At 35.5% G+C, this 20,558-nt stretch overlaps 3 protein-coding genes across 12 annotated transcripts in view; all 3 read right to left on the bottom strand.

The window, feature by feature from the left end:
- LOC129804470 (uncharacterized protein F09G8.5) overlaps window positions 1–847 on the bottom strand; it is a 32,325-nt gene extending 31,478 nt beyond the window's left edge. Inside the window, exon 1 of one of the 2 annotated variants that reach the window (XM_055851788.1) lies at window positions 464–847. In XM_055851788.1, coding sequence (XP_055707763.1) covers window positions 464–543 — 80 coding nt within the window. In that variant the 5' untranslated portion in view covers window positions 544–847. The remainder of the gene's footprint in view (window positions 1–463) is intronic. The other variant, XM_055851789.1, reaches the window with a different exon arrangement.
- A 184-nt stretch (window positions 848–1,031) lies between these two features.
- On the bottom strand, window positions 1,032–3,444 carry LOC129804467 (uncharacterized). Its single transcript, XM_055851785.1, has 3 exons — window positions 2,335–3,444; window positions 2,005–2,261; window positions 1,032–1,946 (listed from the first exon to the last, which is right to left on the bottom strand). Exons 1-3 carry the CDS (start codon window positions 2,524–2,526, stop codon window positions 1,034–1,036), a joined length of 1,362 nt encoding a protein of 453 aa, XP_055707760.1. The 5' UTR covers window positions 2,527–3,444; the 3' UTR covers window positions 1,032–1,033.
- A 2,937-nt stretch (window positions 3,445–6,381) lies between these two features.
- The window catches only part of LOC129804441 (folliculin-interacting protein 1), a 42,675-nt gene continuing 28,498 nt past the window's right edge, over window positions 6,382–20,558 (bottom strand). For 8 of the 9 annotated variants that reach the window (XM_055851745.1, XM_055851751.1, XM_055851748.1 and 5 more), the window contains one exon: window positions 8,919–12,669. In XM_055851745.1, the coding sequence (XP_055707720.1) occupies window positions 10,359–12,669 (2,311 nt within the window). In that variant the 3' untranslated portion in view covers window positions 8,919–10,358. Of the gene's footprint in view, window positions 7,100–8,918; window positions 12,670–20,558 lie in introns of those variants that run through there. The other variant, XM_055851750.1, reaches the window with a different exon arrangement.

Raw genomic sequence — 20,558 nt, 5'->3', positions numbered from 1 at the left:
TCTAAAAATGTTTTTTTTTTTTTGGAAAATTACTTTTGGATGGCAATGACCTCCAATAAAATAATGAAATTGTCCTCTCAAGATGTTTTGGTGATACCTTCCGGGAATCTTGTACTTAATCTCTTGGGGCATAAGCTAACTATGCGGTAGTTTTATGATGCCTAGACACCAAACAATCAGTCCATAAAACTGCCTCCACCCAAAAAAAAACATCGTATTTACAGCCCAGAATTCCTCACGAAGTCAGTGGCTATTTTTGGGGGGATTTTCCGAGCAATTTTCACAAGAGATAGCACCTTCGTGAGGGCTTTTCACCTCGTGCTTGGCATGTGGAGTTCTTGCGAAAGACTCGTGGTTATGCTGGCAGAATTCTGAGACTCTGGAGACCTTCCTTTTGGGGCAAGAAACTTTCTAATTTGGCATGGCTTCTGAACGCCACAATTCCCTTCGGGGAGCAACGTACCAACAATTGAGTTTCTTCACTGTGGACAGATCCGATTGTCTGGTCCGTGCAATGACCATTTCCTCAGTCAATTTTGTCATTTTCCTGGGATATCTGCTGCCGAAATAAAGGAGGAAAACCCTGAAGCACTTTGTACACACAAAACTGGGGATTTTTCACACAATTTCTCCAATAATTGTCATTCGCACACACAACTGAGATTTCCTATGAAAATATCACAGTCCTCTTGGATCATTGGAGCACTATCTCTTTTCTCAAAAAAAAAACACACAATTGAGAAACTCAAAGAAAATTGAACACAAAATTGCACTGAATCTCTTGCAAGCACAACACGAAATGACACCTCCTGAATGAATTTTTCCACTCCCCCTACTCAAAGTTCTCCCCAGTTACCTAACCTCACTTTTCCCACTTGCAATGTTCACCACAGTTGATTCCTTGGCGCTGCACTCCATCTGCCTTTGGAATTTGGAATTCAAACCACGAAAATTACCTCATTAGAATTTTATTCAAATACCCTTTTAACACGCAAAAAATATAGGAATATTACACTCTGGAAAATCACCATTCCTAACTATCAAAGCTTTCATTGGCGTCAATTGCCTTGAGAGCAGCCAGAAGCTTGGTTTTCTTTTTTTGATCAATATTTTGTCGCTTTGACGGTTGAACCATCTTTTTTTGAAAAGTAACGGTATGTTGAATTGGAGCTTCTTCCTGGACTTCTTCCGGCTTTTCTGGGGGTTTATCCAGTCCGTTCTTTATGACATTGTCGCATATTTCATCCAAAATTGCTTCATTGATCTTCACATCTTCTTTGGACGATAAACTCTCAAACTTCTGCAGAAGTTCAGCTTCAGCGTCATTTTGAGAAGTTTCTCTATCTACTAGATCCGGAGGAAGATCTCGCACTGGGAAGTCTTCACCATTGACATGTCCAGCAGACTCTTCACTAGAGACACTTTTTGTAGTACTCCTCTCACTACTTTCGGCACGCTTCATTATTTCCCGCAACTTCTTCGAAGCGTTTTTCTTTTTTCTAGCCTCCTCATCGGCGTCCGTGACTGGGAGCTTTTCCAGTCGATGCGGTGTGGTTTCTTCAGGGGATTTAGAACACGCTGAGGAAGATCCACTTACTCTGTAGTGCTGATTTATAGGCGCGAGGGAATTTGTAAAATGGGCCGAATGTGATTCCCTGAACATGAAGTTCTTTTGATGGAATCCACGTACCAGTAGGGCTCCTCCATTCATTCGTCGATCTCCCATATCAAGTCTAGCCGTCAAGCGGGTTACTTCACTGGTAGCTTTATCCAGCTTCTGACAGACTTCGCGATACTTGAGATTTTCCTGATGCATCTGATTACGGAAGCTCTTGGATTCCAGTTGCAGCTTCCTCGCCATTAATTTTATATCATTATCTTTCTCTACAAGGCGAGCTTCTAGTTCCTTAACACGATTTGAGAGCTTTTCCCGGTCCTCTAAATGCCTAGAACAATTTTTTTTGGTCAGAAAAAAGCAGGAATACTTCTAAGATTTATTTTTACCTGTCCTTATTGAGCTGGTGAAAATGTTTATTCTCGTCAGAAATTGTGAGGATAACTTGCTCCTTATGCTTCAGTTTGGCCATCAAGTCCTTGTTCTGCCTCTGCAGCTCTCGACACTTTGCATGCCATGTTCGAATCTCTTCAGCGTGGGAATTGAGAAGCTGAGGAAGTTCAGCATTGGCTCCATCGTATTTCATAAGAGCACTTTCCTGCCTTCGAAGCATGGTTTTCATGCTGCGATTTTCCTGGCTAAGTTCCTTAAAAAAAATTAAATTTAAATTTAAAAGTGATTTATTGAAGAACCAAGAACATTCTCAAAAGATTTATTACAAAAACTTGCTGCTGAGCCACAGACAATTGATTCTGGAGATGCTTCACACGAAGCAGACGTGCTGACAGGATTCTCTGGCGCACCTCACTTGCTCCCGAAGACACCATTGTAGCTTGCCTGCCGCCCAGCTTCCTCCCATGCACGGCTGAAGTGGAAAATTTGGAGCTACTGGAACTGTAGACACTCTCCATGTTGACCGGGAATTTTCCAAGCGTGTGTGTTGAAAATCAATCTCCTCGCGACACGTATTGATTTATTATCACAAGTTTGACACAGTTTTCCTCGGAACGGAAGGGAGAAAGTGGAGACTTGGGACTGGATTGAGGTAGGAAGATTACTAAATTTTCCTTTCGCACTCACTACCCTTTCGCTAAGCTATGCATTTGCGGAAGGATAGGGATCCAGCTTCTGCTTACAAACACAATCACGTGGGGGAGGACTTTTCACGGGGCTTCTGAACAGGATATTTTCAACAACAGCTGCTCCAACAATTTTTCCCTTGGAGCATGTTGTTGATACTCCTTCGTTTCACGGCAACCGCTATTGCCCAGAGTTGAAAGATTAAGATTTAAATAAAATATAGATGATAATTTCAATCATTAAAGAGTTGATAACTCATAGGATAGAAATGAAAATTAGGAGACTCACCTCAATATTGGAAAGGTTTTATAAAATATTGTACAATAAACTAATTAATTTATTTTAATAAATTAAAATTTGTGTATTCACGGGCACGCGCCACGTGACCACGTTCCTTCATGAGACTTTCGGCCAGATCAGGCTTCCTTTTTCAATAAAAAAAGTTAAATGATTTGACTCTTTCGTCTCTTTTGGGACTCTGAGTTCCCAAAGCAGCATATGAATATTCTGTGAAAAACGATGTTTTTTTTTAATTATTCAGAACTGATAAAAATCCTATTCTTGTGGATGATTACAAACTATAAGGATGTCCAAATGTAAGATATTTTTTGTAGGACCTCAATTAATTCCTGAGCTTAGATATTTTTGACAAAAAAATGGTGAAATTGGCTTGCAGCATATGCTGCGGTCCGGAAAGTGTTAAGGAAGTTCCTTTTCAAGCATCAATCATGTTGCCCACACCGTTAGCCGTTATAAATAAATCGTTGGTTACATCGACCGCTGTCGTATCTGCATTTGGTGCATGCTACGATGTAGACGTCGCCTCTTGAAATCGTTAAGATAATCGCACTTAGAAGTTTCTCCAGAACCCTCAGTGTTCCTCCTAATGATATACAAGGAATTCCGTTTTCAAAAAAATTCTCGATACCGAAAAAAAAGTCGATAATTCACTCCAGTGACACAGAAAAATTGTATACCTACAGGAGAGATGTTTGGAATAAGTTAGAGCAACGCCGTGATGAATAAAAAACATTTACGGCACCAATGATTCATAAGAAATGCATTACAAATTTGCCATGTGAAAAAATTGCATACATTAAGGGGCGTTTCAAAAATTATTTTATAAATTAGCTCCCAGTAGTAGGCAATTATTATCAAATTCTTTCATTCAGTTTTCACTTAAGCCGGAACTCCTTGTATTCCGTACAACGACGATCCAATATGAAGTAACCCGTAATACCTAAATGAACCCTCTACGATATCGCAATTCACAGGCTAACACTAGGAACGCTCTTAGGAGAAATTGACACCGCTTTGAAACACATCTATGATGCCAATTTGAATACCAGCGGGGGACTTAACCATTGTGAGAAAACTAATGCTAACAAATTGTAGTTTTTCTCAAATAATTTCATTATAATCCTGAGAAAATTAAATGGATGACTCAATGGGTCAAGTGATAGAGCAATCGCTCTATGATGCAAGTGTCCCGGATTCAAATCCCCTTTAGCTCACCAGGAATTTTTCTGACGTTAAAGGTGTTCGGATATCCTGTGAGTTTCATTGCACTTGATTCCATGGACATGGGACTGACAATCTCATCCCGTACAAGAAAAAATAATAATGCAATGCATGTCTAGAAATTCCCCTGCGGGAAGGCCTTGTTCCTTCACGGAATGTTGTGCCAGCATTATTATTTATTATATTATTATTAAGTATTAAAATTAAATATTTCCCATCAAGGACTCACTAAGTGTCGCATGTAGTCGTATCGCAGTGTGAATCGCATATAAGACCCTGCGATTTATTGAATAGAGATACCTAGCTAGAAAATATTATTTTATAGATATCGAAAGAATGCGATTTTTTTTCTATTGAAATTGCAATGTAAGGCAGTAGTACTTTGAGTCTCAAGTCCATGATCTGGCTTAGGAAATCCTCATAGTGTTTGTTTCAGAAATTGGACAACAATAATTGAGTACTTAAGTTACTGGGCACCAAAAGTGTTTGTTCTGCTTCTTGATGTACAATTAGTCCTCTGAATTGAAGTTACTGGACACTGAACAGATAATACTAATTTCGGCAACCCTTTTATACCAAAAATCCCTGTGAGAAGACAGTATTCCCTATAACCTTTGGATAGATCATGTGCTGTTCTTATCTCTACTTTTTGTAAGTTCACCTGCAGCTGCGTCTATTTTTGTGACTGCACCTGCAACTTTGTAGTTCGCCTTATCTATTTTTTGTGGCTACGTCTGCAGCTGCGTATAGATTGATCATGAGTCATCAACGTGTTCAGATCAAAGATCTTGTTTTGACCCTCAAAATCAAAATTCCCAATGGAACTCCTTTGGCTTTTTTTAGTCAAGCAATATCTTCTCGTAAATTCAATATCGATTATGCTGAGGATGCTGAGCTTTCAAAGAGTTATCCACAAAATATGGATCACTACACCAAGATCGTGAGATTTTTGTACTGAGATCGCAAGATCACGCAATTTTGGTTAATAATCGCCAAATTTCGGATTCAAGTGAACCGTAAATAGCACACTTACTCTTTGCTTCCTATTCTGTGTTAAACACAACTCAATGATATACTTAATAAATTGTAAAAATCTTGTTCTAAAATTTCCAATAAGATAAAATGGTTTAATCTACACTCTGTCCCGGGATTATGCACATTTTTGGGACCGAAAAAAACGCGCGAAATAGGCTTTATGAATACAGAAGAATGAATTTTACGCGGAGTAAAAGCAGTGAGAGCAGAAAGATTCAACTGTTTAAAAGAAATTTATCAAGAAACAATACTCTTTGGCCAGAGTTCTTTAATAAATTGTTAGAATATTTCAAATTTTTAACCTTAATAAAAGAAATTAAAGCTTTATTCTGAAAAATAAGCAGTGTTTTCATATTTCCCGCGTCATAAAATAGTACACATTCAGGCGTTTTTCAAGAATTATTTCGCAAATGGTATGCAAATTTGCATAATTGTATGTGCATAATCTCGTCAGGTGCATAATCCCGAAATGCACAATTTGCATATCCTCAGGAGATTTGTTTCAAATAAGTTACATGCAAAATAAATTTGGTGACAATTTCTTGGACTATTTTGAGTGCCAATAGTTCATAAGAATTGAAAATGTTATCCGAATGGTTATCTAATACTAATAGGAACCGGTGAACGTCGGGGAAAAAAGGGGTCAACTCCAAGTCTTCCTCAGTGGCTATGGCAGGAAAGAGCACTTTTTTAATTCAAAATTGTAAAATGTATTGAGAAATAAACAAGTGCTATTTCCCGCCATAGCCAATGAGGAAGGCTTGGAGTCTGAGCCTAAAGCTTTGGGAAAAATCCAGAATTTTCTAAGCTGATCCCTTTTTCCCCCGACGTTCACCTGTTTCCATTAGTATAGTTCATAAGTTCATTGCAAATTTACCGTCTCAAAAACATTGCATACATTTAGGGGTATTTTAAAAATAATTTCACAAATTAGCTCCTAGTGGTAGGCAAAGATGCATAGATGATTTTGCATAATCCCATTTATGCATAATCTCGATATTCATAATCCCGGGACCCCTTGTAATTCGCTAAATTCTCCATAGGAACCAAACGGGATAGTTGCATTTAAAAGACGCTTACCCAAAAATTCTATCTAAAATCTTCAAACTAGAAAATTTTCAACTCTGATACCAAGTGCATTCTTGCTCTGCAACACTGAAACTCTCCCCTGTTTGATCAATGAACCATGCTTTTCCACCACAAACACAAAAAAAAACAATTCTTCTATTTTTTGGAAAACAATTTATTTAACATCTCCTTCGACTATCTCTAAAATCTTCCGATTCATATAAAAATATCCATTAGAATTTATCCAACTACACTAGACATTAGAGCCTTAGAACAAGAATAAAAAAATGTTCAATGAGAGAGCGTCCTAGCAGCTAGTTAATAAATTGGGATTAAAGGTAAAATGTGCCATAAGTCTAACACTTATTTATTTCCTCTCCTTAAGATTGGATATAAAAAATTCAGATCATTTACATTTTGGCGCCTTTTTTTTCCAAGCGATAAAATACTAAATATTTATCTCTTCTTAATTTTTTTTAATTTCGTGTGAAGCTCCACATTTTCGCGATAAATGCTTTCTCAATTAGCAGTTTTCTATCTCTCTCTCTTTTAATTTTCTCTAAGACAAAACATCACATTGCATTTTTTGTAGGCTTAATGGTACTGTTTTTTTTTTTCTTTTTTTCAACACAGTGTGAGAAGACACTTTGAGATTTTAAAATTCATTGTGTTTTTTCAAACATAAAAATCTTTAAATTGAGTATTAAAGGGATTTTCACTCACTTCTTTTTTTTCTTCTGCGCGGAATTTCTCAAGCAGATTGGAGGGAGTTAAGGGTGTCTACACATTTGAAGAAGTTTTCGTCAAAAATTGCTCTTTTGAAGGAAATCGTCCGCACGTCCCTATAGCCAACGGCCGTAGCGATTCCACTGAATTTCCATCAGCCTTTTCTGCCATGTCCGCTGATTTTACCGCTAAAAATCCGCGTGGAATTCCTTGGATTTTACCGCTCAAAATCCCCGTAAGCTTCCGAGATGGAATTTGACGCTAAATTTCTTCCTAGCGTTCCATGGACGTTTGCGGAACTCCGTATAGGACCGTCTAATAAGAAATGTTTGCGAGTTTTCATGGACTTTTCTCTGACGAATATTTCCACGGCTTTTCCTATGGATTATTAGCGTATAATCGACAGTCAGCCCTTTAAAAATTTGGAAAAAATCCTTTTTATTTCCACGAAATTATCCGTGGAAATTTCCATGTAACGGCCTTAGAGCAGGGGTGTGCAAGAACCGCTTGAAACCGAATAAACGTCAAAATAAATTTATTCAGGTAGCGTTTTGATCATTAACGTACAAGTTTCATTTGACGTTTGTTCGGTTTCAAACGGTTCATGCACACTTCTGCCTTAGAGGCTTCCGTGGTTTAATATAACGGAATTCCACGACTTTTCCAGTGGATTTTTTAAATATATTTTTCTTCAAAATAATTCCAAAAATTGATTAAAAATTTCGTGGAACTTTCGTAGAGAATTTCCAGAAAAAAACATCCACAAATATGGACGATCAGTGCCAATTGGCAGCTTAGAACTTGGAGAGTGTTCATCTATCAGACGAACAGTCAATTGTTCTACTTTTGAATTGAAAATATTGCTACCATATCGTTCATTTGCAAGATGTTTACATTCACACTTCACCTTTCTTATAAGGTGAATCACTAAATGCATTTTTAGGTTATGGGTCAAATTTCTTCCGAAACACATACCGAAGAATAAGAAGAATGAAAAAATATCATTTGAGAATTCCGAATAATTACTGTGATTTTCTTATTTTCACAGCTATTGTAATCGACCGATTTGATCAATCGTCTTTGTTAATAGTACGGAATATTTCTGATTTCATAAAATTACTTTCATAAAACACAATTCTCAACAAAAACAACATTTTTTAAGCAACTTATACTACGGTGCGACTCTGATACCTTTCGGTATTGTAAAAGTGCTGGATTATTTTTGCTGTGGGTGTGTCGTTTGGTCACAAAATGATTGCACCTAGGATTGTTTTGAGACACTTCGGAAGAAATTTACAGGTAATTAGAGGATTTGCTTCGAATGCTGCAACAGAAAAGACTTCCCTGTATGACGGATCAGTGTAAAATGATAAATTTCAGGGGATTCCTGCTGCCTGTTCAGTGTGAAGATTTTGGTATTGTTGCATTACGCTAATACTACAGGAGACCACAGGCATCGATCTTCGATGCCTTCTACATGCTTCAGACCTAGGTCAAAGGAACTGCTGCCATTGAGTGTTTGGAATTCAACAGTACAGCAGACATTGCACATTTCCGACATGTTAGTAGGAACGTGCTATTTTTTAATAATAAGAATCATAGAAGTAGAGCTCCCACGGGTTGGATTTCATGCGTTGCGTACGTTTATGTAACGTACGTTGCGTACGTACATACGCTAGGAAAAAAATGTTTTGTCATACGCTTAGTGCATTAGTGAAACTATTGTTATTTCAACAGTTCTAAGAAATTTGCGTTCAACATACGATTATTAGATATGTCTAACACCAAAAGGATTTAAAGGTCAGGTAACTTATTTTTTATAGTTCATCTTTTTTTTAATTTTTTCCCCATTTTCGAGTTTCGAAGATCCTCATTTTTAATTTTTTGCTGCTTTTTTAAATTTATTTAATGATCATTTTTAATTTTTTACTGATCTTTTTAAACTTTTTGCTAATATATTACAAACTAAATACTTACTGCGTAAGTATTTATTTTGTAATATATTTTTCTTTTATTGAGTATTTTTTCTTTTTCTCATTTCAGATTATCAAGGATCTTCGAAGAGAACTACTGCAGACCAACAGGAAGATGATTAACAAAAATATCGAGATGTCTGCAAGTGCAAGTATATGTAGAGACAACTGATATGTACAATAAATGTAAAGAAAGAAATAAAGTCGTTCATATCTTTAAATTATCTTCTTCTATTTAACTTCGACTTTCGACTCTTTTAAAGTTCAAGGTAATTTTTCCCTCGTCCTCACGTACGCGTTCACCCAAATCTCGAAATCCTATTTTCCTAACGACCCCCTTGACTTTCTTCAGAATTTTTTTCTTGCGAAACTTAAAGAAAATCATTTAATGTGTTTAATTTTAGACTAGAGTAAGTGTGATGCGAATATCTTTCATTTTTTATCCATAAATTTGTACCCAGTTTGTATACAAATTAAAAATGAAGGAAGAATCACACCACGCATAAGCTATAGCAACCTTACTCTGAATTTTTATTTAGCGCCATCCGAAATTTCGGATCCCGCCAAACCCGAGTAGCCATTTTGATGACGTAGATAGTCTCACTGTGACGTCGCTGATTTTAGTGATTCACCTTACAGGGAGGTCAAGTGAGAATGTAAACATCTTGGTTCATTTGAGTATGTCTAGCTCGCAAGAATTATAGCGTTAGGGCGAAAAAAAATTGCAGAATTTTCGCGCTTACTTCCAATGGAGTCTTGGTCGGAAAGATATCAGAAAATATACTCGGAATATTCAAAGGAAATTTTGAATTAATTTCCAGGGAATGCTCTCAGATATCTTGCAAGAAAATTCTTCGGACTTCTTTTCCAGGAAATCCACGCGAAAAAAGCTGATAATTCCGCAGAATTCCAAGTGGAATATTAGCGTTTATTTCCCCGGAAACTCTCGCGGAAAAATAGAAGACAAATTCCAGGGAATTTTTTGTTACTGTGAAACTTTGCGGCCGATATCGGCTACAGGGGCGTAGGTACTCTGAAAAAAATGTCTTGTTAAACGAACAAATGGATTTTGTACAAATTTTGTCAAAAGGATGTTATTTACCAATTTTACAAAACTTTTTCTTGCATTTTATATAGAAAAAACACCCTTTTAACAAACTTTTAACAAGATCCAGTTGGCCGCCGATTTGACAAAACTTTTCCATATTCTGTATGGAAGAACATCCTTTTTACAAACTTGTCTTGTTAATTTAACAAAACATTTTTTTCAGAGTAGAAACGTCAAAATTCTGTCAAAAATACGATTTTTGACGAAAATTGCACCCAATGTGTAGAGGCCTTTATTGACGAAAACTAACTCCGTACTTTTTTGCCACTTGAGGCGAATGTACTGTTGCCACTGACATCAACAGTGGTACATCATCAGCAGCGAGATTGAGGGCTTTAGTGACGGATTTCATTGAACAGAAATCCGTGGCTAGGAGAAAAGCCGCTAGGGTTTCACTCTGCATATACATTTCTTGGAGCTTTGACTCCATGAAGGACATACACTGATAGGGTGAAGCTCCTGCTCTCCACATGGCCTGAACAGTCTCCAACATCGAAGCCACTAGAGGGGACATTACAACTGAATGATCAGCATTTGTGGCTGAGAGTCCGGGAGTACTGTGAGAGGACAATACAGAAACATTCCATTTATCCGTATTGGCTACAATAGCCACATTTTCCGTCGGAAGCTGTTCTAGGGTCACACTGTGCGATGCCAGAGTGAGATCTGTCCTCAGAGCACCCTCAAAATCCTTTGCCGGAGCCACAGTACCCTGAAGCACCATATCTGAGATGTAGTGATCAGAAATACCCGTCATTAGCGACGGAATAAATCCCGACTGTGCAATTGGCATTGTTGATTTCTCTCCCAAATCCCTCTCCACCGACTGACTCTGAGGCATGGGAATGGCTACAACTTTGACTGTCTCCTCTGGATTTCCCTTCTCTACCTCCTGCTTCCCCTTCCTACCCCCCAATGGCACTTCCTGAGCCGGTGGAGTGTTGTAATTATTATCTTCACTGCTAAATTCCAATTCTGAAGCATTTGACGGTGTTTGAAGGAAAGTAGCGCCCCCTGCTAAACAGCATTCACACTCATTCTCATCCTCCGTCAAACTTCCCATACTACTCGTTCCGGCCTCACCACATGCCATCAATTTCACATCCCTCATCTTCAGGAGCTTCTCAAAATTGGCATCAGTTATGTCCAGATTCTTATTCCTCATGTACGTCTTGGCAATTTGGGGATATTGCTCAAAATTGAACTTTACCCCGGAATGTTTTTTGTATTTGTGATTGCAGACTTTCTTCTTAGCTCCCGGTTCTTCATTATCCGTAGCCTTAAGCCCATTGACCGATGACGTTGATACGCTATGCTTCAACCCTACAAGTTCCTCATTGTCTCCTAGGACAAAAACCACATCAGATGGTGTTTTATCCCTCGTCTCCCGATGCTTAATTTCCTCAATTGTCAGGGATTCCTTTACCGGTTCCACACCCCACATTAATCTCCCTGAATGCCCAAAACTATTCTCTGTAATGAGATCCGAAAGGCTCTTGCAGGTCGTTAGAGTTCCCGGATGACCATCACCTTGATACCTTCGATCATCCTCAATGGTATCCTCCCCAATTTCAACTCCCTGCTCTATTCCCGTCGCCCCATTCACACCAAATGACGATAAACTCATACTTGTCTTCCGTATGGCACCTAAACTCACGCACTCCACCGAAATCTCCTGTTGCTCCTCAATTTCATCCACTCTGGCCAATTTTTCCTCTGCAGCCACCAGAAAATTGTACTCCTTACTCTCCGGACTTATTCGGAATTTTATCTGTTCCCTGGAACTTTTAACTTGATACGGTCTAACATCATTCTTAAATTTTGGATTCATCTCAATTCCCGTATCCATCAGATGATTCCCAATTCTCAGTTCCTGCTTCACAAAACGCGAATCCCGATATACCAAGACATTGGGTATATCATTCATCACATTTTTCCTCTCAATATCCTGCATCTTGTGACTATTGATCGCCCCCACTGACTCCTGTCCACCCCTTGGCAAACCACTGAGATCCTTCACATGTGTCATCGATCGACTCATACCACCCTTTGGCTTATTCTCCACAACACTCCTCACACTCTCACTCCTAGACAATTCTCGCAGTGCCTCAAATCGCCTCCAACTGCTCTCATCGCGTCCATCCAATTCCTGAGGTGTCACTGTATGACACTCGAGATTCTCCATTACACTGTCCACACTCTCCTTCACCATCATCGGCTCACACATCTCCCTCTGAATCTCACCACAACGAATGAAGTACGTGAGAACATTGAGTACCTTATCCACCATCTGCGAAGAATTACCACTCACAATGGTCTTGGAAATCTTCGGTGGACTCCCAATGGCCCCAAATAAATCACCCAATTGTGCCCACAAAGCATTATAAGGATGCCTCCTGGAGATCTCAGACATCTTGGCGCGTTCCTGCGTCTTCACGGCATCAGCATCGAGACTCGATGGCAGGGGCATGGACAGGGGCGCCACAGTTCCCACCCAACCGAGATGATGAGTGAGAATTGCCGTCAGAAGTGTACTGATGAAACTGAAAAGTAAATAAAACATTGTTGTATACGCAGAGAGAGACTGCACATAAAAACAAAGATATTTAAAATAAGAAGTAATGACCAAATTAGCTTCTAGTAAAGTCTGATTCACTTTTTTTTGAAGAAATTTCAAACAATTTTTGCCCATTTATTTTATTATCTTTTTTTTTTAGTCACTTGGCATAAAAACTTTAATATCTTGTTTGTGTTTTAAGTTTTTTTTTTATTAAAGAGTTCCTACATCTGGATTTAATGGTCTTATTTTAATTTAACTGTATTTTTTTTTAAATTTTTAAAATTCATAGAATAACCCAGTAACGCAAATTCGGTGTTTGTACAGTAGTACGACAAGTAGTACTCTGTATAGTACTTGCCTTATGGAAATTTTAATGACCGTGACACAAGACGTTCCAGGAACTTTGTTCGGGGTTGAGTGGTGAAAATGCTGTGGGGAATTTGCAATTTTTAAATTTTAAAATAACGACATTTTTTTAATTTCAACTGACCAACGGTTTTTTACCGGTTTTAACCGTATTTTTAATAATAAATCTAAAATATATACTAAAATTAAATTTATTTGCATTTAAATTTATAAAATACAATTAATTAATTTAATTACAAATTTTTATGTTATCTATATCGTACTTTCGCGATTTTAGTGGCATTTTGAGCATTTTTGGGATTTTTTAATTTTTCATTACATAATTAGATAGAAAATTGTGTACATTTTAAATCCGGTTTTATCTTAAAAAGGTTTATACTGAACATTTTCCTTAATTTTAAATTTTCATAAATATTTTTTGCTGATTTTCTTAAAAAGATTATTAAAGAATGGCGTTTCATTCATTCTAGTGATAAAAATTAAATGATAATTAGGCACAAAAAACTATTTCTTTCAATAATAATTAACTATTGATTAATATTTTATTAAAAAAAAAGTGTTCTTGTATTAATCCATGCAAAGTGTCGCATTTGTGAAAAATCTGAGTCAAATCTCCAGAAATATTATGTGTAATACTGGTATTTTCTAAGAATAAGAGTGGCGTATTGCGCTAAAATAACATGTTTTGCATCAAAGATTCATTTTTTTCTCCAATATAGAAACTGTTTTTTGTTATGTTTTAGAAAGTTGTATAATATAAAATTATTTACATTTAAACGCAAAAACAACGTAGGGAAAGACAGAAAATATGTCCAGAAATGACATTTCTGTATCTCAATAAGTGACGGCAATTAAGTTACTTATAGAAATAAAAACAAAAAAAATAAATATTTTAGAACGAAAGTTATGTGTTAAATATGAGCAGTCCAATCTAAATACTTGTAAAAAGTTCCACTTGAAATATTAATTATTGAAATACGAAAGAAGTATAATGTTTTAGGGTTGCCATCTCAATATACCCAAATGCAAAATGTGCTACTTAAATCGTGAAAGTGCGAATACCATACAAAATCGAGAAAATTTGAAAAATGTATTAAAATTAATTAGAAATTATGTTTTCTGCCGATGTTTTCCTAACCGCTTATGTCCGTCCTTCTCGTCATTTGACGTAAGTTTATAGTTGCTGGCTCTCAATATAAGTGCTAACTCGGTGCACTCCAGTTTTTCTGTAACGATGATACAAAATAGTTTTAAAAATCCCATATAAAAATATTTTCTTATTAAAAGTAAATAACGAAAAAACTATCAAATAAATTATTTTTAACATTTTAAACACGATTGGGTCATCCGTGTGACCCGTAGATAAAATATTTTTTCCTGACTACCTAAAGTTATTTCTTTTTAATGTTTGTGCCCTTTTTTCGCTATTTCTTAACTTTACTCTTCAAAAGTTAAAATGAAAGGAGGGGAGTGAATGGGTAAAATCAGAGGCATGACATTTCCTATGTTTCCCATATGTTTCTAGCGCGCCGAAAAAAATTTTGGGTTTATTAGCTGTTTTCTGTCAATGTAGAATGAATTAGCAAAAAATATAAATCCAAAATAAAAGCCAACTTAATATTGAATAGGCAACCGAAAACCCCAAATTGGCAACCTACGTAGTTTTGTAGATATCTCGTGAAATGTGTACGAAATCAGGGAAAAATTTACACTAAAATCGGTCGTATTTTTCAGAGCTAATGTCACGGGTAAAATTATTTGTATTCAGTTGTTAGTGAATGGATTTTGTTTCATTAGAATTTATTTTATAAAATTTTACTATGTAAAAAATTAAGAAAAAAGCTTACATTTGAGATAAGGTGCAGGTGACTACACTTTCTGATAAATATTAAAAAATCAACAATTTTTAATAATAAACGACATTGAAGATCTTCAATCTAAGGGTAAGATGCATGAGATCTATAAGATCACCTGTAACTCATCCGATTGGGCTGAAATTTTACTATGTTGTAGCTGATGTCAAGACCTTTTCAGAACGTATCTATGTTTCAGTCTACGTCAAGCATTTACCTGGGCTCACAGTTTTATATTTTGAAATATTCATATTTTGGCGGCCTTTATTTTTTAGTCTCAATTATTTGAGACCTAAATGAAATATCTCAGTAATAATTAAAAATGGTGAAGACTTTTATTTTAAATATTTATTTACTTTTACATAATTGAAAAGATATAAACGAAAAATTCATATATTTATATTCTTTATTTTTTAATCTTTGCGACAACAGTTTTTCAGATCCTCAAATAATTTGCTGTTATAAGCAAAAACGTTACTTTTCTTTTTCTTTGTTTGTTAGACCACATCTTCTAACAATAGTGCTGTCTTTTTGTGATGGTTTCAATATTGGAAGCGCACCGTAGTTCTGTATTCATGAGAGTATCATATTTTTTAAAGTTGTAGGAATTTAGGATACAGTAGACTCTTCGATATCCGGCTGACTGGGGGACAAAATGACATTTAGGTTTTTTGAATGATCAACGGTTTTTCTATTTTGTGCAGTGTGAATTTATTTTCTGTCTGACAAAGAAAAAGAGAATTTTCTTCATGGTGTGCTTATGTTTCATTTTTTATCACAATTATGTATTAAAAACTTCGATACAATGTTAATAATACTTTAATTCACTCTGGACAAACTTCATGTTTAGTGAAAATAATTTTGAATATATCAACCGCCAGTGTTTGGCAGCTGTCACCCGGATATCGAAGTGCTGGATATCGAAGAGTCTACTGTATTTTTTACAAATGTCCAGCTATTTGCTATATTTAAGCTCAAAATTGAGCAATTTTCAAATTACTTTTTTTATATTCCAATTTTTTTAAGCAAAACCCTTTTGTGAATAGAAAGTTACTACGCTCATATACATTATATTTTTCATTAGAGTGACAATTATCATTCATTGGTATCGTCAGAAAAAATTCTTGATTTTTTAGGTTATTTTTGTCCCTATCATGTGGAGGTAAAAAATGCACCGAATCAGACTGTTAGATTTTACAAGGTTAGATGTAAAACGTGTCACTGATTTTGATTATCGGTTTCATTTTCATTGTTCATTTTCGGTCAGTAAAAAGTATTTCGTCCTTAAAGGGTTAAACATAACACGCAGATCCACAAGGATTGAGGAAATACGATTATTTCATCCTTAATTACGATCTGAAACCCTAGAAAAGATACTTCCGGACAGAAAGTGTTTGAGAAATGAAAACATGTTGCCCTAATTTACCCTAAAAAAAATTAAAGAAAAAATCCTATCAAAGAAATCCTTTTTAAACCCAATACACTTATCCATGGAGATTGAGGAAATTCTCACACCTTATTATAAATTGAATGTGGGGCCCAAAAAAGGCTTCCGGATGGAAAATGAATTAGAATGAGGTTAGAGCTTCCTAATGCAACCTTTTTTTCATCTACTGCCCAGATATTTTTTTTTTCTTATTAAACAGCACTACTAACTTGAATTTGGGACTCTTCAAGAATATTTTATAAAAAAAATTTGCCTTGGGAGCCCCAAAAACCAAAGGACGCTCACTAAGCGTCACTTTTATATTTCAGTGTTTTTAAGACCTAAAAAATTAAAAACTCTACAGAACTGCAATCAAATTATCACGTACCTGTACTGTTCTCTGGAATCCTGCTGGTCAATTGCTTGAAAAAACACTAATTTAACATTTTTCACTAATAAGAAAATTCACAAAACTCTGAGGAATCAGCCATCTGACAGGCGAATCCGGAACAAAGTTCCAGGAACGTCTTGTGTCACGCTGTACAAATTTTCCATAAGACAAGTACTATACAGAGTCCTACACGTCGTACTACTGTACAAACACCGAACTTTTGGTGGTGAATGTGGGGAAAATACCGTAGCGCCGCCGCATTGGTGGCCACCGCACAGAATTAAATTAGTTTTTGATGGTGACCACCACGCTCTGAAGAAATTGGGGGGTCGCCACCGTCAAAATTTTTCGAACCCAAAACTCTTTCGTTACTGGGAATCAATGTTTTACTGATCGTCTCGATACTGGCACTATTTCGAAAAAAGAAAGGAAAGAAAAAAGGGCGGCAAAGATTTCCAGACTTTGCGAAATGCCTCAGGGCCTTGACAGACCTGAGGATTAGCCGAGAGACGGCTTAATGTAATAATATTAGAAATAATGGTTAAAATACATTTCCATTATTTTTCACTAAGTCATCTCTCGGCTTAAGTCGTTAGTGTGACAATGGCATTAGATGCTATATTACATAAGTGCTTTGATATCATTTACCGTTCACAGGTTTTTAATCGAATTGAACTGATTCATACATCACTTGAAAGATCCCCCAAAATAGTTTTAAGAGTAATAGAAATGATTTTTAAAGAAAAAATACTTAGGGTAGGGTGGAATCACCAGTTCTCGCCAGTGCCCCACTTCTCGCCACTTACATTGAAATCGCTATTTTTCGCAATTTATGAAATAAATGAGTCGCATTTTTTTTGTATTGTTTCTGCTTCTACGCATAGAATCGAAAAATAATAATTATTCGTTTTGGATTCACGATTTTGATCACTTTTTAGAGCAATATTTTAAGCAAGTGCATCGAATCCAACATCTCTTACCAAATGTACTAAGTGTCGTCAAATTTTCATCAGGCTAAAAATACCTATTTGGGTAAATAATTTGTCTATTGAATATTTAATTGCACTTGTGGAATACATAAAATTTGTATTTAGTCAATTAATATTTCATTTTATATTATTTTTGTATAAAAATGAGGCATGGCGAGAAGTGGTAATATTCTGGAATTGATTTTACCACCTGTCGCCATATCTTTTCAATAGGCGACACTAACTTCACTTCGTACATTCTCAGTTGTCAAATCTGCATTGTTTACTTTCTGCAAAAGCCCCATAATTTGATTTCTCAAATAAAAGTGAAGAAAAATCATTTAAAGAGAGTAATAATAAAGTGATCACAAGGAAAGAGAAATGGTGAATGTATTCTTTTCATAGCATTGTCTAAAATAACCGAGTGTGGTTCTTTTCAAGTGGGTGGCGAGAAGTGGTTACAAATTTTACAAAACTGGCGAAAAGTGGTAAAAAGTGGCGACGAAATGGTTATTTTTGCATTATTAATAAAAATCAGTTTTTTTAAGTAGTCCAGCTTTATGTTCTAGGATTATTGTTTTCACGTATCTAGAGCCAATATATCTAAGTAACTTTGTGTCAAATTTGACTTATCTTGTAACAAGGATTCAAAAGTTATTATTAAATGAATCTATTTTTTTCCTAAACATGGCGATAGCCAGTTATTCCACCCTAAGTGTGCCAAATTCCGTCCAGCTTGCAATTTCGGCCACCCTTTTTTTTAGAGCAGAATCACATTGACAGTAAAATGCTCACCGTCACTGTCAAAGCCCTCACCGTATTTCGTTGATTTACGCATTTTCATTCTAATTTTCACGCAAATTTTCAATTACCGTGTTACATTATCTCATACTCAGTGGCACTAGGTGAAAATAATATAAGAAAACTGAAGAAATAAAACGAAAATGCGATAAACGGTGAGCAACACAGAATTCTATATCTTGAATTCTTTGTTTTGAAGATACAGAGACGAAAGCAACGGATCGTCGAATAAGATTTACAATCGCCCTTAAGATTTGGATAAATTGGCAGTAAAGACATCACAAAAAACTTAAGGCTCGATTGAAATGACTAAAGGCAAATTTACTTTAGAACTAAATTCTCTTCTAGTTGGACTTATGAAAAAAATAAAGTATGTTAAAATCAATATTTTCTTTACAAAATATATATGCATTAAAAAAAGACTTTTAAGAAAAAGTTCTGTTTTCACGATTTTCTACTCCTCAATTTTGTATTATTATTTTTCTTTTTTTGAAGAAAACTTTAAGCGCTTTTAATATCTGTAAAAATATACCAGAAATTTTGAAAAGGTTTGTCGTTTCTTTGTCTTCTACTAAAATCTCGTGAAAGAGCCAATTTTTGGTGTCCTCATTAGGGTAATCCCCTTAATAAATATTGTATTTTTTTAAATGTGCTTTAGGTGTGAAAATCTTTCAAAAATTGTAAATCAAATAGATCGATAATTTCTGCATTGCAAAACAAAACTTTGTAGCATTAAGGGGTTACGTGGGTCAAAAACATTTTAAAAAAAAAACCATGCTTCCTCAAAGTTTTTTTACGACATTGTAAAAAAGATATTTAATTCAAGCTCTTAGGCATTTAAAAGTGCCATTTTTAAAAACAGAATATTTTCTCAAATTTTCATTTAAAAAATTTAAAAATTCAGCCGATGGGAACCAATTTTTGGAGACATTTTTGAAAACACCTCGGACCACAAAATCTGATATTGTAAAGAATCTCAGCTAAAAAACTTACAAAAAAAAAAACAATTATCGACTATTAGGAGATGAGTTAAACTAGTCCTTAATTAAACGAAGGATTTTCGAAAAAAAAACGAAATTGCATCCTTGGAGTTGGAAGCATTTTACACAAAAAAATATATTTTCAACCTCTTGTAAAATGAGTTGTGATCAAGGAAACATAAAATCTTTCGTTCAAAGACTAGTTTAATTCTTCTGTTAACAGCAAATATTATGTTTTTTTTTGCTTTCGGATGAATCTATTCTGAGTGATGCTGTTCTATAGCTGTCTGTAAATAAAAAATAAAAAAAACGTCTCCGAAAGTCTGATTTTTTAAAATTAATAAAGAGAATATACTTTAAATGTTTTACTTTTATAGGGTAAGTGTGCCAAATTTCGTTATAGTTGCATGCAGGCGCCAAAGTCTCAAGTTTGAAATATAATATTTTTAATACAAATTGATTTTTTGTTACTTTTTTATAAGGACTGTTGCTTGGAGCTTTTGAAACAATTTATCGTTTTTATTTCCCTAAAATCATTCTTAATACATTTTAAAATTAATAAAATGTAGACATAGCATTGGTGGCCTATTCCGGCCACCTTAATTCTCATAGTTCCTTGCCCTTCGGGAATTCTTCCAATGCCTTTTTCAGATCATCTTGCTCGTCGAAGCGATATTTTTTTGTTATTTTTTTGCATTGAATAATCTCTAGAGCAGAGGTGTACAAAAACCGTTGAAACCGAATATACATCAAATGAAACATGTAAGTCAATGGTCAAAACGCTACTATAACAAACTTATTTTGACGTTAATTCGGTTTCAACGGTTTTTGCACACTTCTGCTCTAGAGCATGCAAAAACTAAAAATTCATGGAAATTTGAGGAACAAAAAATGTGGCCGGAATTGCAAGCTGGCCGGAATTTGGTACATTTACCCTATACCTAAAAAACATTTGTTTTTTTTTGTATTTTTGACCAACGTAACCCCTTAAATTAAGAGCCGTTCATTAGAAACGAGGGCTTTTACAATTCGCTTCGCAACTGTATGCTATGAAAGATTGTTTGAAGTTTGACTTAGCGAATCTGTT

The sequence above is a fragment of the Phlebotomus papatasi genome, chromosome 2 (assembly GCF_024763615.1).
Source record: "Phlebotomus papatasi isolate M1 chromosome 2, Ppap_2.1, whole genome shotgun sequence".
Taxonomy (NCBI): Eukaryota; Metazoa; Arthropoda; class Insecta; order Diptera; family Psychodidae; genus Phlebotomus; species Phlebotomus papatasi.
The sequence above is the reverse complement of the archived record's forward strand: the minus strand, read 5'-3'. Positions and strand labels throughout refer to the sequence as shown.

Coding starts and splice junctions, on each gene's coding strand:
- LOC129804467 (XM_055851785.1), bottom strand. CDS start 2,526: ATGGAGAGTGTCTACAGTTCCAGTAGCTCCAAATTTTCCACTTCAGCC. Junction 2,262..2,334: donor TGGCTCAGCAGCAAGTTTTT/GTAATAAATCTT, acceptor ATTTTTTTTAAG/GAACTTAGCCAGGAAAATCG. Junction 1,947..2,004: donor CACCAGCTCAATAAGGACAG/GTAAAAATAAAT, acceptor AAATTGTTCTAG/GCATTTAGAGGACCGGGAAA.